The sequence below is a fragment of the Mytilus edulis genome, chromosome 13 (assembly GCF_963676685.1).
Source record: "Mytilus edulis chromosome 13, xbMytEdul2.2, whole genome shotgun sequence".
NCBI lineage: Eukaryota > Metazoa > Mollusca > Bivalvia > Mytilida > Mytilidae > Mytilus > Mytilus edulis.
Window position 1 is genome coordinate 53,350,154 of NC_092356.1, and position 17,575 is coordinate 53,367,728.

General features: G+C 30.9%; 1 protein-coding gene across 2 annotated transcripts; it reads right to left on the bottom strand.

The window, feature by feature from the left end:
- Positions 1-479: 479 nt before the first annotated feature.
- On the bottom strand, positions 480-17,375 carry LOC139502212 (sialin-like). Of its 2 annotated transcripts, XM_071291639.1 has the most exons (12): positions 17,237-17,375; positions 13,051-13,107; positions 12,737-12,796; positions 12,124-12,353; positions 10,508-10,741; positions 9,026-9,113; positions 6,655-6,750; positions 5,406-5,545; positions 3,643-3,792; positions 1,733-1,865; positions 1,128-1,369; positions 480-704 (listed from the first exon to the last, which is right to left on the bottom strand). In XM_071291639.1, exons 1-12 carry the CDS (start codon positions 17,256-17,258, stop codon positions 507-509), a joined length of 1,650 nt encoding a protein of 549 aa, XP_071147740.1. In that variant the 5' UTR covers positions 17,259-17,375; the 3' UTR covers positions 480-506. The 2 variants fall into 2 exon arrangements, with proteins under 2 accessions (XP_071147740.1, XP_071147741.1); XM_071291640.1 differs by lacking the exon at positions 3,643-3,792.
- Positions 17,376-17,575: the final 200 nt, after the last annotated feature.

Here is a 17,575-nt window from a genome sequence, read left to right on the forward strand (position 1 = left end):
AATCGTAAATAGTCCTGGAGGAATGGGTGATTTAGCGTTGGAATAACATACATGTTATAACAGTTTCGGTAATATTAATATGAACACAAAAAACATAACTAGCTAATGCTTTTATCTGAATTCTTATAAAAGATATAAAATTGAATCATATGCAATTAATAATCTTTGGTAAAACCCTATATGATTTTAAAACAGATTTGTTAATTTCAGCTGTATTAGTTACTAATTGACATCAAACCATATATTTTGTTATCTTTTACCATGTATAACCATTAAAATGGATCTTACAAGGATTTTAGAAATAGATGTACTAAAAACCACTATATAAACACAACTAGATGATAATGTACAAATGAAACGATGGTGTTATTAATAATTACAATATTGTATTAGTAATACAAAAGTATACCCAAATAAAGGTCTCCAATTTCTAGCGTCTGCAAGGACCTACACATTAAATAGTAAATATCAGGTATTTGTATAAGGGCAAATTAATCTTTCGAAAATTACGAAAGGTCTCTGAGAGTCATAGACTCCAATCGATCAGAACCGGAATTTTCCTCATTATTGATATCTATTGGGTCTGTTTCTACAGCCCATGGCTGTAAATCACCACTTGCAAAAATCACATAGAATATTGCGCCAAAAATGTAAATACCCGCAGACATGTAAAATACAAATTGCCATTCAGTCCTTGTCTGTGCCTGAAAATAGAAAAGTATCAATATCCTTTGAGAGGACTTCTTTACACTTCACGTAAATAAACCATTTTAATAATAAGAAAAAAAAGATGGTATTTACACTCTATATAAAAAAGACTTCTTCATGATTTTTTAATAATTCTGCAATTGCACTTGTGAACGCTTATGTACTTTCAGCATGTTCAACTAATACCATTGGTGAAAATCTACTTTTTTGTGTCTTTTATACGCTTTGGTAATCATGCACTATTGCTTTTGATTTTGTATTTTAACCAGTTATGAGTCGTATATATATAAAAAAAAGAAGATTTTGTCAATTCAAAATGTCAAATCGCAGTCCTCGTAACCGTATATTTGTATTTTAAGTAAAAATAAATTATCCTGGAGAGACGTTCTTTTATTTATCACACTATTTTGATTACTAACCTCTTTCGTTATTTCACCGACTATAATAGGAGAAACAAAGCCGCCAATAGCAGATAATGCATTTGATATCCCAAATAATATTCCTGCATACGCCGGTGCTATATCCACATGGTTGACAATAAACCCGCTGTACTGAAATCCAGATAGACCGACACTTAGGACTAGCAACACAACAGCTAATGCTGTGGCAGAGCATTCTACATAGCCTAGAGCAATCATCAACACAGCTGGTACTATCTTTCCTGGATTAGAGAAAAAATGATCATTTCAATCAAAATATGTATTTTTTTATAAAGTATGACTGTGCTTTTTGAGTGTTGTCTAATTGGCGGTCATTTTGTATTTTATTTTTTTTAGAACTGGCAAAGGAAGGTTTATTTTGTTTAGTTCTTTTGTTTAGTTCATAATTATTCCACATGTTCAAATTTAAATGGTAAGTTAGTCTGTTACTGTTTAAAATCCCTTTTCAACTCTCTGTCTAGTTATGAAATACGTAGTCCCAAAATAATGGCTTTGTTTGATATTATAAAAAAACCAACACTTTTACTTTAAAATTTGAATAGTTACATATATTATCGTTGAGCTTTTTCAAACAATACTCTTACCAAATGCATCAAACGCTTTTCTTGTCAGCGTTGTTGACATCAGTTGTCGTACTCTGACGAAATCAGCAACCCATCCTGTTACATTAATCATTGCCCAGAAGGCAATATAAGGTAAAGCTGATAATATACCATTCTATACAAGTATACAAATGCATTTTTATACAATGTGTTTTAATCATTCCATTAAATGATAAACACTTAAAATTTCAGGGAGAGCATGATCTTGTATCATACAAGAAATTGCAGTGGTATGGGACTTTAAATTATTAGCAATAACGTTCGTAAAGGAGTATGTTCGATAAGGTCCTAAAATGGCCCCCTTTTTTAGCTTAAATTTCAAATTCGGATTTGTTTAACAATATCACGATAAATTATAGCTAATACATTGACTAGATAGGCATGCAAGAAAAGGAAGCCACACATTAATAAATGTATGTTATAATGATAAATATAATTAATTGATAAATATTCTAAGAACCATATGATGTGCTATAAATACAGATGAACTGTATGGGTATGTTAACTTATTGCTTAAAAATACTCGAAGATTCGAAATGATTCTCGTCAGACCTCAATGTGACTTTGAGATTTAGATCAACAGTTATGGCACTGTTCGTTTACATTGGATTTTCCATGTGCATGAAGTGTATGCGTGTCATTTATTGATAAACTACATCTTATTCTATTATGTCATGCGAAAAGATTTTGTGTACGGCAATCCTATATCCTAGCCCATGTATATTTTGTGTAAACAATATAAAATTCGATTATTTTTGTTTGACCAAGTTTTATTTTAGTGGCGATAAGATAACATAAGATGAAGGTTTCAACCGAACCATTTGTTTCGCAACCATATGCCTCACTGTTAGTCAATATAAGATACAAGCCTCTCTGTTCATTGCAAAATAACGAGATCGTATTGACAATAAGCCTCATGGCGTAGGTAATATCCCCTAGGAATTCTTTTGTTTACTTTTGCATTTTATGAAAATATAAAGGAAACAGCTTAGATCTGAATTGGGACCGATTCAGGAAACGGTCTCTTTTGTATAACAAAAGAAGACCAAAGCTAGTCTCTGGGGGAAACATAAAAGACGTTACTCCAAATATAAACTAGCGTACAATCATATATTGTTTCTTATAAATCTGCCTCTTGTAATGGTTCATCTTATTTACGTTAACATTGATAATGGGACCAAATGTAGATACATGTAGGAGAGTACTGAGAAAAGTTCAGAAGAGGAGCAAACATCATCTCCCCTTCTACCATACCTGACTTCTAAAATTCAGTATAGGAAATTAAATTATGAGATATAATTATTTGATCCATATTTTGCCGACCTCTTTCCCGTGGTCACTAATTTTTGATCCCGGTAATTTATGGTCATATATTTCAATCATGATAAGAGATTCATTGCATAGTAAGTAGCCTCCCCTGCAATTTACAGTAACCAGCTAATCGGAATGCCTTGCGGTTTATTTAGCTGAAAGGATAATCTAAAACCCTTGTTCAGAATGGAGATGTATCACTATTTCTTTAGATTTAATATTTTACAAGCTTTAGAGAGGCAAAAAAAAACAAAAATGTTATTCGAAATCTTTATTGGAAAACAAACTGACAATGCAAGGTCTAAAAACGATAAAGACCAACAGACAACTAGCGATACACAAAACAATAAGTTAGAAAACTAAAGACTCTCGAATCAACCGTAACAAGTGATGATCTTATGTGTTCCGGAAGTGAAAAGTGGGTGCTGCTCCACATTTTTATAATATTAAATTAGTAGAGAAAGTAGTTTATAGCATGTGAACTTAATTGGAAATCAAAATAATATCTGTCGATGTATCAACTGTTTACAGATGAAATATTTGTTTTTAATTTGAATGAAGTTGAATATTCTATACATTACCGAAGTAAGGTTCAGCTTAAAAACATCATTCATATACGTTGGTATATAGGATAAGAGTGTATATCCTCCCCAATCTGAAGTAATGTTGGATACTATGATAGCGTTACTCGGCATAGACTTTATTATAGCCATCCAAGGTACCTTTAAATCCTGTAATTTTAGAGATTTTTCCTTTTCAAAACTTTCAACTATAACTTGGCATATAATATAAACGATACAGATTGAGGCAAATGATGAAACTTGATCGATATCGGACAATTATTTAAAAACCCATATATACAAATTCGTCGGGTTTCATTAAGATTTTTATTCAGATCTCGTTTTCTCGTAGTTGAATTAACTATTTGTGGATTCTTATAATTCTATATAACTTTTGGAATATTTTAAATCTCAGTATATTTCTGAAATTTATTCTTACATACTTTTGATTTTTTCAACCCTGTATGCTAGCATTGCCTATATGAAATTTTTAAATTGTTTGTATGTACATTGAACGACAAATATATGTGACGTATAAAATTTTCTGACGTCAGACACGCAAATCAATGAATGTGTTTGTAGATAGATGTTTTTGTGTTCTGTTAAATTGTTCCTTTTAAGATTGTTACACGATGATGACTGATGTACCCACATTTTGACTATTTTATTTATTGTGTCTGTTTAGTTAACGCATCATTGTAAATATAACGGAATTTGATGAGACTGTCCTCAAAGTGAGAGGGTTAGCGCTATAAAACCAGGTTTAATCCACCATTTTCTACATTTGAAAATGCCTGTACCAAGTCAGGAATATGACAGTTCTTGTCCATTCGTTTTTGATGTGTTTTGTTATTTGATTTTGCCATGTGATTATGGACTTTCCGAATTGATTTTCCTCTAAGTTCAGTACTTTTGTAATTTTACTTTTTTCTTCTATAGTTAATATCGCGACTTGCTAGTAGCTGCTAACAAATAATAAGTGTTTGTGTGTTTGATTGAAAATCTACTTCTATTCTTAGACCTGCTCTTACAGATTGTCTAATGCATTATAAAACTGGCTGAAAAAAATTGCAATACCATCAACTATTTTTATCCTTGTATCTCAGTATGATGTGTTTATTTTCATCTGAATTGGTTTGTTATAATTTAAGTTTTGAATTCTTTCTCTGTGATGCATAATATATAGTGGAAAAAAGTCGCATCTCTTTCAGATTTTAAGACCAAAAATAAATAATGTTTAATTTACCAATTTTATTATCTGAGTAAAACCAAGAAAACCATTTGGACAGATGATTGGCATTAATCGTAGTGCCTTACATTCACAATCATTGTACATTAATAAAATGAATGTTTATCTTAACACATCATAAAATTGAGAATGGAAATGGGGAATGTGTCAATGGGACAACAACCAGACCAAAGGAAAGAAAACAGCCGAAATCCATCAACGGGTCTATTTATCGATTAAAAAAAAACCATCTACGTACTTGGTATTAAGAATGAATGTTTTTTTTAATTCTTTTGACAAAATAGCTTTTATAGAATTTACGTACAGACTACACACATAGTAAACTGTCTAAATAACTGGCATCCAATAGCATATTAGAAAAATAACTGTTAAACAAATATTATTTTTTAAGTTTTAGTTGGCGATATGAATTAAAAGATGAACGTAAAATATATATCTAGAATACATAATGCAAACTATGATACTATTATGAATCTCGCAATGTCAATTGCGATCATAGTAGTTATGTATCCTTAATGTACACTATTCTAAGTACCTTCCTATTTTTCTTGTGAGCACTTTCAACTAATGAGGCTATTATGTACTCTTTTTCTTCATGTGAGATCCGTTTATGTTCTACAGGTGAACCACTAACAAAGAACATCCACAAAACAAACCATAAAAAACTTGCCATACCTGTAAAATTGAGAGAGAAAAAAAATATACCAAAAATAGAAAAACGAAAAAACGACAATAACGAAATGTCACACAGACAACTAAAGTTTAAGCAAAACGAGCCCCATCAAAATCCTGGGATGATACAAATGCATGACACCTGATGACAAGATGTATGTGTATGATGATAATTAAACTGTTTTATTTTTGAATTGGTTATGAATACTTAATATTAATGTCTTTATCTCTATATACCTTTTAATTTTGTAAGCATAAAACCTTATCTTACAGATTTATTTACTTAGTTTTCTAATATATGATAACTTTGAGTTACAGGACAAGTGGCTCAATGAACCTGATGAAGTGAATTAAAGCACTTTATTTCTATTAAAAACTTTTATCTAAAGCTATAATTGCAATCAAACACAGAAAACGCTTGAATATATAGCAACAGTAATATACGGCTGTTCGAAAATCATAAATCAATTGAGAAAAAAAAAATCCGGGTTAAATTAAAATTGAGATAAACACATCAAATATAAGAGGAGAACTACGACACTAAAATGTAACACACACAAAAACGAACTATAATATAACAATGGCCATTTACCTGACTTGGTATATGACATTTTAAGAAAAAATGATGGGTTGAACCTGGTTTTGTGGCTAGCCAAACCTCCGGCTTTTATGGTAATGTTAAATATAACATTAAAATGACAACATTTCATGATAGGAATACATTATAAAATATACAAAACTAATCTCATGCAAATGTTTTGAATTTCAATAATGTATAAACAAATTATCATGAAGCATTTATAGTGTTTTGATTTTTTTAACCCAGTATTCCACCATTTTCCATGTAAAATTATAAATGTTTTGAATAAACATTGAACGACAAAATTTCTTTTTATGTGACGAAAATTTCAAAGCTTTGTAACAAGAAATAAGAAAGAAATGACCATACAATTGATATTCATGTCAACACCGAAGTGCTGACTACTGGACTAGTGATACCCACGGGGACGTAATGTCCACCAGCATATGCTTGTCATTTGATTGAGAAGTGTATGTATGTAATGTAGTAGTATAATGTGAAAAATAAACAGCAATTTTAAATATCAGTTTACCACAAACATAAAAAATAGAGGGCCAGCCTCCTCCAAATCCGTTTTGACAAAGGTAAGCTCCCAGTGGAAAAGTTATCACTATACCAGCTTGAGTTCCTGTAATTCAAAACACGAATTAGACTTGTTCAAGTCTATGTAATTTTCGTTATCCTACAAATAGTTTTGATAATGATAATTTTCATAAAACATACGTTAAAGGCATATGAGAATTATTTTCAAAAATAAAATGACAGCTCCCATTTAGTTCCATGGTTGGTTCGTAAGAAAATCGAGAAAGGTCTATTATGTCGGAAATATGGCGATATGAAATACTGAGAATAGAAAATATTTGTTTTTCTTAAATTTATCTAAACATACATTTTCAAATAACAAAGGAGTAGATTCAGTAAGAACCATTTTTTACCCCAAAATAGCAGTTTTACAAAATTGTGAAAATGTAATCTTTTAGCTATTTACTGGAAAGTAGAATGCTTCTGCTACATAAATATGGGCTGTTTTTGACAATACAATGCAAAGATATCGGGTACTAGCATCATTAACTCATGCTAAATTACTAAAATCATCACAATTTTAACATTTTAGTTAAATTTTAGACGGTTTCCGTCTTAAATGAAAGTGTCCACATTCGTGTTCATTCATAATATTGAACTGTAAGTTGTATTTGATGATAATACACAACATATATAAAGGTTGAGGATAAACACGGATGCGGTCACTTTCATTTTTGACAAAAAAATCATCTGAAAAGTGACGTTTTTTGGCATATTTGATAGATTTTTTACATTTAAGCTTGAATCGGAATGTTTTTCATGACTTAATCAGTTAAAATCTTTCACCTAAACTAATTGAATCAATTGAAATAGACTCTTAAGTGTTTGAATAGTGTACAAAATCTTTCGTTAAATGAACCTGAAATTTGAGGCCAAAATCGGCCCTTACCGGACCTACTCCTTTGTTTTCATAAAAATCTTTACTAGATCAGCGGGGAAAGTTTGTACTCTTTACTTTTGAATATGTTCAACATAAATCGGTGAACATAAATTTGACATCTGAAGACAATTTAAACCATTCGTCTTTATTCTACAAAAAAAGCATGAAAAAACATTAGGAAACATATAACTTATCTTAACCAGGTACACTGTGTAATGCTTCATGAATATCCCATTATGCACAACATTCGTACGTGTACATTAGTGAACATGAAATGTACCCTTTAGCAGAAAGATATGACTAAACAATAAACACCTTTTAAATCTTTTTCGCCCAGGAGCTAAACATGACTCTGTTTATTATATGTTATAATATGTTTATCAATATTCAAGATCAATATTCTAGATCCATAACTAACTAAAGTAGCTTTGCCACGTTGTATGTGCTTGCTCCAAGTCAGGAGCCTATCATTGTAAATGGTTGTTGTTGTTGTTGCTCTTTGTCAAATTTGATTGTCGTTTATTCTTTTATATAGTGTGTTCTTGAATTGTATTGCTGCGCCACTGTCCCAGGTTTTAGCGAGGGTTTGACATTAACTAGCCAGTTTAGACCTGCTGCATTTTATGCACTTGTCCTATAAATGTACGTCATGAGCCTGTTGTTCAGGAGTTCCCGTCAAATCAAAAGAGTTGCTCCATATTTTCTTTTTTGACAAACTGTTCGTTCAATTTCTTACACTAAATGTGTTTACAATGATTTGATTGTAATCTTTAAAAATATTTCAAAGTTTTCTTCTAGTAACATGAGTAATGTCAGAAAATCACTCGGACTTCATCTACTGTTAGTTAACTTTACTTCTTATATTAATATATGTTCCTATATTGCTCACAATTTTGTTCTTGAAAAAACTAAGGCATTGCTCCTAGGCTATGCAATACTTTTAAAAACGACTACGGCTAAAATATTTGGTTCAAATAATTCTTTGTTAATGTTGTGGTTTGATGCATCAAAAACTTAAACAAGGAGCATGTTAGTAATTTTTGTCATCGTTTTTGGTTTAAAATATCTTATGTATTCATGTTGTTGCATACAAATTGACAATTTTGCAGTTTTGAGGCATTTTACTTCATGTATGCTTTGGTTATATCTTCAGAAATAAGACATTCGTATGGATGTTTATGCTAAATGTTGATATTTCAGATGGAGAAGATGAGTTATTAAGAGTGAGGGACAAGAAAAACATGGCTGACTTGACATTTAAGAGAGATTTGGACAGTTATGTTTCTAGTCCCCATGTCCCTCACTATCGTTTAAAAAACATTCCTTTTTAATTGGCACTGACCTGTAATAATTTGATGTAAGATAATTTCAAATAAACATATTTGAAATGACAAAACAGTAACATCAGGATAAATGTTTATTCAAATAAAATGCATGCTACCTGAATATGTAAGGGCTGTAAGCCTGCTCCGCTCTAATGGTGGTGACCAATGTCCAAAAAGAGCATGCATTGCAGGAAAAACTGTACCCTATTAATAGTAGACAATACTGTAATGTGTTATCATTATTGTTATACTGTAAGTGAGTATAACTTAATTATTCATTGTGTTTATCATTTAAAGTCTTGATATCATATGATTCAAATTATGTTGTTCCTACTATCATTCTGTATAACTGTTAAAAAAGTGCAATTAAACATCACATTACATCTAAATAAAATGATTACACTTTGTTTTGTTTATAAGTTTAAAACTGTGAAAAATGTGACATTATTGTGTCTGAAGGAAATACACCTATTTTCAGAATTTTTTTAAGTAAGTCAAACGTTACTGTTTTTGTATTATTGAAACGTTTATATGTAATTTAAGAAAAACAATACTCATACGGTCCAAATACTCATACGGTCCGAATACTCATATGATCCGGCCCGTTAATAACCAAACGAGTATTATACTCATATGGTCCGACCCTACGCGTACGGTCGGACCATACGCGTAGGGTCGGACCATATGAGTATACGCATATGGTCATGACCATACGCGTATGGTCCAAATACTCATATGGTCCGGAGCATATACAATATTTCGGATAAATGATATGTCAGTTTAAATGAGGTACAGATACATGTAAAGAAAGTCAAATATTTTCCAAATTTGAGTTTATTGTTGCAATCAATCGGGGCTAAGAAAAAAAAAATAACAACCAAAAACAGGTAGAAATTTCTATGATTTATTTAACTAACTGTTGTTATTATAAACAATTAATTCAGATATATAATATAAATACTCATATGGGTCGATGTTTTCTAAAAAATATTGCGAGGTTGAGTAATAATGGTGTTTATCGACGGTAAGAAGACACCCTTTTATCACTATTGCTAGCACCAAATAAGCCTCACAATTCATTGTTCTACAAAAAGCATTTGTCATTTAGCGTATGCGATAAATGGAGTAATATTTTTGTCGTTGTCTTGTAGGAAAACTTCGTTTTTATTCGTTGTTTTAACCTATGCGTGTCCTTACTTAAAATGATATATGGTTAATTAACTCGAGTAGAAAATGTTTCTCTGCATATGTACAAATTGTTTTATTAAAGTTCAAAGCTATTATAAAATAAGAAAAAAGAAAACAAACAAGAAGGTAAAAGAGATATGTAGCCAAAAAAAAATGAATAGGGAAAGGTGGGTAATGGAACTTTTATTTTCTAAGTTGTGACTGCAGTACATGTACCTTTGCAGTGACACACATAGACTAGCTTTGAATGGACACCCTAACTATTTATGATGAGGGAACATATCACTGCACTTAAGAATATTAGAATAATTTTTCCACTACTTTTTAATTAAAAAAGGTGTAAAAGAGAGTGACGAAAGATACCAGAGGGACAGTCAAACTCATAAATCGAAAATAAACTGTAAACTTACATTACACATCCCCACAATAACACGTAGTACAATCAGAAGTCTATAATCGGTTTTTGCTCCGATAGGTGTCAGCATTGTGCAGATGGTTGCAATAAATATGCTCCATCCAAATACTCTTTTCCCACCAAATCTGGTAGCCAGCCATCCTGCTGGAATCTGTGACACTAGATATCCCCAGAAGAAGCCTCCGAGTATAAAGCCTTGTACTTTGGTATCCCAGTTAAACTCTCCACCCTGTTATACAAAATAAAAAAGATTAGAAAAAGAACACAACTATCCTCTAGAGACCTTTCTGACGTAGATAATAACAGCTTAATATTAGCATACAGACTTTATCAATGAGCAAAATATATGCGATCTAGTTCGATATAAAAGACAAGACAAAATGTAAAACACGCAAACGAGAAAACGTTGTTTTATGTTATTACCACCATTCTTCCTACAGTAAGAGAGACTTCCCGAAATTGAATCAGACTTAACTCTTTCTCAAGATCTACTAATTTATCAACTGCAATATCTTTATTTACAATCTTCGCAATTAAGCTAGCAATAAACCCAGGTGTTTATTATGTAAGAACTTTCCTGAGTTTAAACATCAACATTTCTTTATAATTTATCTATTTCACAACATTACAATAAAGAGATAGATGAAATTGCTGTTTAATAATTGTTTTTGTAAGACATATAACATATGACATAACGAAAAATATGTTGATAACAAGTAAGAGAATATGCAAGAGAGCAATTAAAAAACAAGTGTCCAATAAAATAAAATACATCATGACCAGTATAAAAACTTAGAGAACGCAAACAACAACAGCAAATCATTACACATAGGCCTAAATATTGTGCAACACAAACCCCGCAAAGTTCCAGAGATAAGGTCAGGTGATCTCGAATTGTGCAGTTCTTGTCTCACGGGTGTAATATAAAAGTATTTGGTATCTGTAACCCTGTTAATGTATTGTTTTGTTAATGCTAAAACACTCAATTAAATCAGTTACATACGAACATTTTCTTACAATCTGTATCAATTAAAGTCAACTATTTATGAAAGATATTTGCTTTATTAAGCTGAATTTCATCGAGATTAATATATTCCGCATGTTGAGAACCTTATCAAGGTATTTTCTTTTCTTGGGGAAGATTTATTATTTGGAACAAATATTATGAAAGAACTTCTACTTCGTCACATAACAATGTTTTACTATCTTTATTTATCAAGATGAACGGCAACCGTTATGAATATAACAAAACAAATATAAACAGAGGAATTTCGCTCCTGTTCAATCAACTGCACATTCAATTAGTTTACCAAGTTTGTTTTAGTGGGTTTTGAAAACGAGCAGTGTAACAACTGTCAACAGAGTTAACGTAATTATGCAAGGCTTAATAAAAATGAATAATCATACATTACCCTGGGAAGTAATTGATCGACTGGTTTTTAAAGACTTATTGTAATATTGAGAAATGAGATAGGTAATTGTAGTAATTACAATGACGATAAAAAACCTAATTTTTTAAACACTTGACAAAAGGTGATGTAAAGCTTCCTTAAATGATTTTGAATGAAGACTCACACAAACTGTACACAAATTATTTTAATATTGCCTTACGCGGTGAGTACCAGGCACATCTGAGGCATTCCGCTCTCCAGAAAAGTCCACACAATCATTAAAATCATCTTTGTTCAGCAACGACTTATTGAATTTTGTGACTAATGTATCTGTTCTGTTTACCATACAAACAATTGCAACACTCATATTAACCAGTAGTGCATAGGAATTGACAAATCCAAAAAATCCTAGCACTGCCAATGCAAATCTGCTAGAGCCCCAAAGAGGTGCTGTAAAATGCATATATATCATTTGTTTTGAAGCAATATTTTATGAGCGTACATTGTTATATGACTTAAATGCTTTTTGTTTAGGTTTCATTTGTTTAGTGTTCCGATGCTGTAACTGTTTTAACATGTTCTCGACGGTTCGTATCATCATTTTCAAAAATAATGTCTTAATATACCTAACCCTTAACAATATCGAAGCATGTTATTTTATTTAAAGATTATTTCTGGTCATACATCTATGTACTTTATCCTTGTTGTTAATGCTTTATAATATTCATGCCTATTATTATATATTTTTTAAATTAATCTGTTTTAAATTTGATGCCTTAACTAGTGCAAAGGTTTATAATAAGTTATGGTTATTTTCAAGGCTAAAAACTTACTTCTAAGATGTTCATAAGATGAATTTTCGTTATCCCCTGTGTCAAAAGTTGGCGTTTCATCTGAAAATAATATGATTAGTATAAGGACACGTGAGTTGTAGCGCTTTGCATTTATATGATATTATACAGACTCATATTTAAAATCATCGTAGTCTGTAAATAGAAAATTCGAAAACCGAAATTGGGCGATTATGTTTCAAGTATGCGAATTCACAGATCACCAAAACACATATATATAGGGAAAAAATAAATTGTATAGATAACCTTTCTATTCGTTTGAACCCAAATATGTATCTACAAAGCATATTACCTACCCTCTGTATTTTCCGTCCTATCTTTGTCACGAATTATCCTACTGGCGTTTGTCATTTCTATAAATAATAAAAAAAAATAGATCGAATACTAGATACTGAGGCAATGCCACCACTGGTGGATGTTTGCTCCCCGAGGGTATCAGCAGCCCTGTAGTCAATGATTCTGTGTTGACATGAATATGTGTTGATAAAGTAATAGTCATAGGTTAACTGTTGATAGAACTAGAAAGATAAAGTAGCAGATGACATTAGTTGTATACAACAAAATTCTTGCGGATTGTTGGGTTCTATATACTCTTCAATTTCGTACTTAATTTTGGCAAATTTCACTACCTTTGTTTGTGCATCATTGATATGGTTGTTTGAAGACCAAAAGCGCGTTTTAATCCCTGTAGTTCATGGTTAATCTTACATTACGTGCATCTTTTCCCTTTATTATAGTGTAATTGAAATGGTGTTTGTATTTCAAAACAGTATTAGATTTTCAAATATAGTCGAGATCTACTGTATTGCCCCACGGCATACTCGTGGGTGAGTACAGCTAATCGAGACTACACAAAACTGTACAAGGACACAAAGCACGATTTATATGAACACACCTATTGTATGGCACCTTTTATAAAAAATGACCGGAAATAACCACTAAACCCATAACGAGAATACCACAACTGTTGGACTCTTAAAGGATCGATAAGAACTTTTTCTGTAAATTATAATTTTAATGAAAGAATATATAAGAAGATGCAGTATGAATGCCAGTTAGCAAAATCTGCATCCAAGTTACAATTTGTAAAAGTTAACCATTATAGGGAAACAGTATGGTTTTCAACACGGATGTCGATTAAAAAAATGTGCTGTTAATTTCTTTTTTTTTATTCAACGATAACAAAATTAATTCTGACACTTTTTTGAACCAACAACCGGACGTTAAAATTCTGTATTTGACGGTAAAACTTCTGTTGTTGTTTTTTCGATATTACCACCTGTTATTACGACCAGACTTATAAAAATCAAGAAAAATTTATGATGATTTTGAGTCAATGATTATAAATAAGTTCAGGAATTATTCAGTATTACCGCATTTTTAGGGATAAACTATGACGTTAAAAGATATTTATCTTCTACCATGCCATAACGTCGTGAACATTTCAGTGAAACAGAAATGGACTGTTTGCAATTGAAAGGTAACTGAAATAATAACATGCTAACTAGTCTTTTCCACTCATTATATATCAGAGCATTTACGAAAGGTCTACTCAATATAGATTATATAATATATTCCTGGGGAAGAAAAAGTCTTATTAACAGTCAAATTATAATAACGACCTTATCAATGATACCCCATGTCAGTATATACGTTTCGGCTTATGAGGTTCATTTCCTTTGTTCATTTTTTTCTTGACATCAGCTTGATTAGTATCCCAGTTAATACAAAATGCAAGGACTTGCATTTTTCTCTTTTGTGAATTTTATGATCATGATAGAGATGAGCTGCAGTTTACATGGAAACTATTTAATTAAGATGCTCTAACTGTAAAGTCAAAGTCATCGCATCGCATGTTTCACAGACGTTATCAGTTATTTCAAAATCTGTGTTGTTGATAACCCCGATAATGTTTCACTTGTATGCACAATCCTGATCTCTTTTCTTTGAATTGACATCATAGAAGTAATACTTTAAATGGTGAACATAAGGGGTTGCTATGTAGCGTTTAGGTTTTTTTTTGACAAATGTGTCAATATTTGTCGTCATTTTTATGATTATTTTGTTCTGTGTTATCGTTTGGTAATGATCAATAGTATCGTTCCCAAATCGTTTTTTGCGTGTGTGTCTATATTTTCGGTTAGGTTGTACATCAAATTTACTATTGTTGAAGTGCCCTTCTGTGTAGCAACATTCCAGCAGCGTCTGCATCTGGCTACCATCTGATACACTATTCCAGGTCGTACACTTTAGCTGTATCATGATTTTACTGGAAGAGGAGAGCTGTTTTTAAGAATGCTTTAAATTCTAACATCTAGGCTGAAACGTCCTTCCTTATAAGGTCAATATTTCAATTCCAAAAAGATTTTGATACCTGATATTTCTGCACTGGAATGACAAGATAAGATAATCCTGTTCAGCCATTAAAAAACTGACATTTTGTTTACCGATAAAAGAACGCAGGGATCAGATAACGGCTAATTTCATTACTCAGCCTTATATTTTTAGGATTAACTTGGATTAACTTGGAGGTTCACATGTATAGTGAATTTTATTTAAGTATAAAATGGACAAAAGTGTGTCGACAGATTCCAGATGAACATTTAAACTCATATTTCTTAAATAAGTAATACTAAAGAATATAGCTAGTATATTATACTGGCATTAATTATTGCAACTTAAATCAAAAGGAAGAAAAATTTAAATAAATTTGAATTACATTTTAAAGAAAGAAAATAAAGACTCATTATAAGGCATTGAAAAATAAGGTTTTATTAACATATCGAAATTGTTTTTGAATAACTAGAAAACCTGGAAAAGTTCTAATCTGACCAGAAGCTTGACATAAAATGCATATTTAGTATGTTTATCGAAATTCAAAGTTTTTTTTTATTTGTTCACGTCTGCAATCATTTCATATTTCAAAAAAAACATTTTGCTTTGCAGGTATCTATTACCGGTGCCAATAGGCACAGTTCACTACGTACGATCGTTACTTTATGGGACCATCAGATTAGATTAGGAGAAAGTCAGCATATTTAATTTCTAAGTACACTTAAAATACACCAAATTAGGTGTATATATCAAAGAAATATAATTTACATATAAACTACCATAAATTAAATATTCTTTTGGTGAATATTAAAAATATAAAATTAAGAATGCAAATGGGAAATGTGTCAACAAGCCGACTATAGAGCAGAAAACATTCGAAGGCCACCAACAGAAACCATTTTGTTTTTATTTGTGAGTGTAATTTGTTTTGATACATCATCAATTTATGAACCCAGATGTAAACTACATTTTTGTCAGTAATGGCTGAGCTAAATTGGCTTTAACTTTGATTTTCTTAGTAGTTCAACACTATTTTTAAAATGGAAACAACGTCAATAAATGAATACACAAATTTGAATGATTTTCTTCTATTTTTCAAATAAATGAGAAATCTTTTTACAATTTTGAATTATTTTTGTTAAATATAATCACAATCTCTCCAATAAATAAGAATCTCAAAATCGACAAGTTGTGTTCAAAAACTGAAAAGTTGATAATAATGATAATTTAAGAATAAAGTAAATTCAGTGATTTAATTTGACAACGGAAAAAGTAGAAAATAAGTTGTAAGTAAGAATTAAGTAGAAGTCATTTAATTTTATTTAAAAGTCGACATAGTTCCGGGTAAACCATGAACTCTGATGAGCTCTGGTGAGCTCTTTAATCGACTATTATATACAAATCATTCAGCTTCATGCAAATACTAATACATCCAAATAATAATTATGCAAATATTATAGTGAAAGCAAATAAAGTTTGATTTCTGAGTCTCCAGGGTCAATTTTCATGCGGCAAACACCTCTATGTGCATTGAATGTGCATTGAATGAGGGGATAAGCAAATCTCTGAAATTTCATCAAATAGATATATCAACAAAACTAAAATGCATAAAACAAACAAATATATAAATTAAGCATCGGCATTTAAAAGCAGGGAAATTAATAATACATAAAACAAGCAGATAAAAAGGCTAGTAATAAAAATTCCAATCACAAAATTCAAGTAATAACTTGTTCTTCTATACATACATGCAATTATATAAATTGTTACATTTTAGGAAATATTCATACGATACATAAAGAAAAATTATTTTTGACAAAAAACACAAGCAAATAAAAATCAGAAATAAAAGGCATACTTCCTTGGAATAGAAATCTTATCACACGGTTAACTAAAAAAGAATATTGTGTCTACGATGTCTATACAATCATGATTTTATGTGTTTGCCTTAGATTTTGATGTACTTTCATTTACAGTTATTATGACGAATCGGCTTCGATTTTAGAGTACCTTAAAATAACTCAATTTTAAGTTCAAGCATGACTGACAACCTTAAAAGCTCTTTCTGAATTTTGACGATTAATTACCTTAACATCCTGATTTCTGCTAAAAAAATAAATCTAAAAGAATTCACGGTTTCTTACAAACCTTCATTAAGTAAAGATGTCATCTCAAACAGAGCAGTCTCGTTCAGAGTTTACACACAAATTCCAGAATGAAAAGTTATTTCGTGTTCTTTCAACAGACTGAAACCGTACATTCATTTACAAGTTATCTCACCAATGACTGTTTCTTTATTTCCCACTTTTATATATGAATATCAGTCTTGTGATATAACTATTATTTCAGCAATCAAAGTCCAGTTAAAGTTAATTGATATCTAATGCAACTTTATACATTACATGTACCCGTCTAGATGCAAAATGTGTTTTAAAAAAACATATCGTTTAAATTTGATTTTAACATAATTTTACATACCAAATGTAT

Excerpts from the sequence above, each read along its gene's own strand:
- LOC139502212 (XM_071291639.1), bottom strand. The coding sequence starts at position 17,258 with ATGACATCTTTACTTAATGAAG. Across the intron at positions 10,742-12,123 it reads ATGTGCCTGGTACTCACCGC|GGTGGAGAGTTTAACTGGGA; the intron begins GTAAGGCAATAT and ends TTTGTATAACAG. Across the intron at positions 1,370-1,732 it reads AAAAGCGTTTGATGCATTTG|GAAAGATAGTACCAGCTGTG; the intron begins GTAAGAGTATTG and ends TCTCTAATCCAG.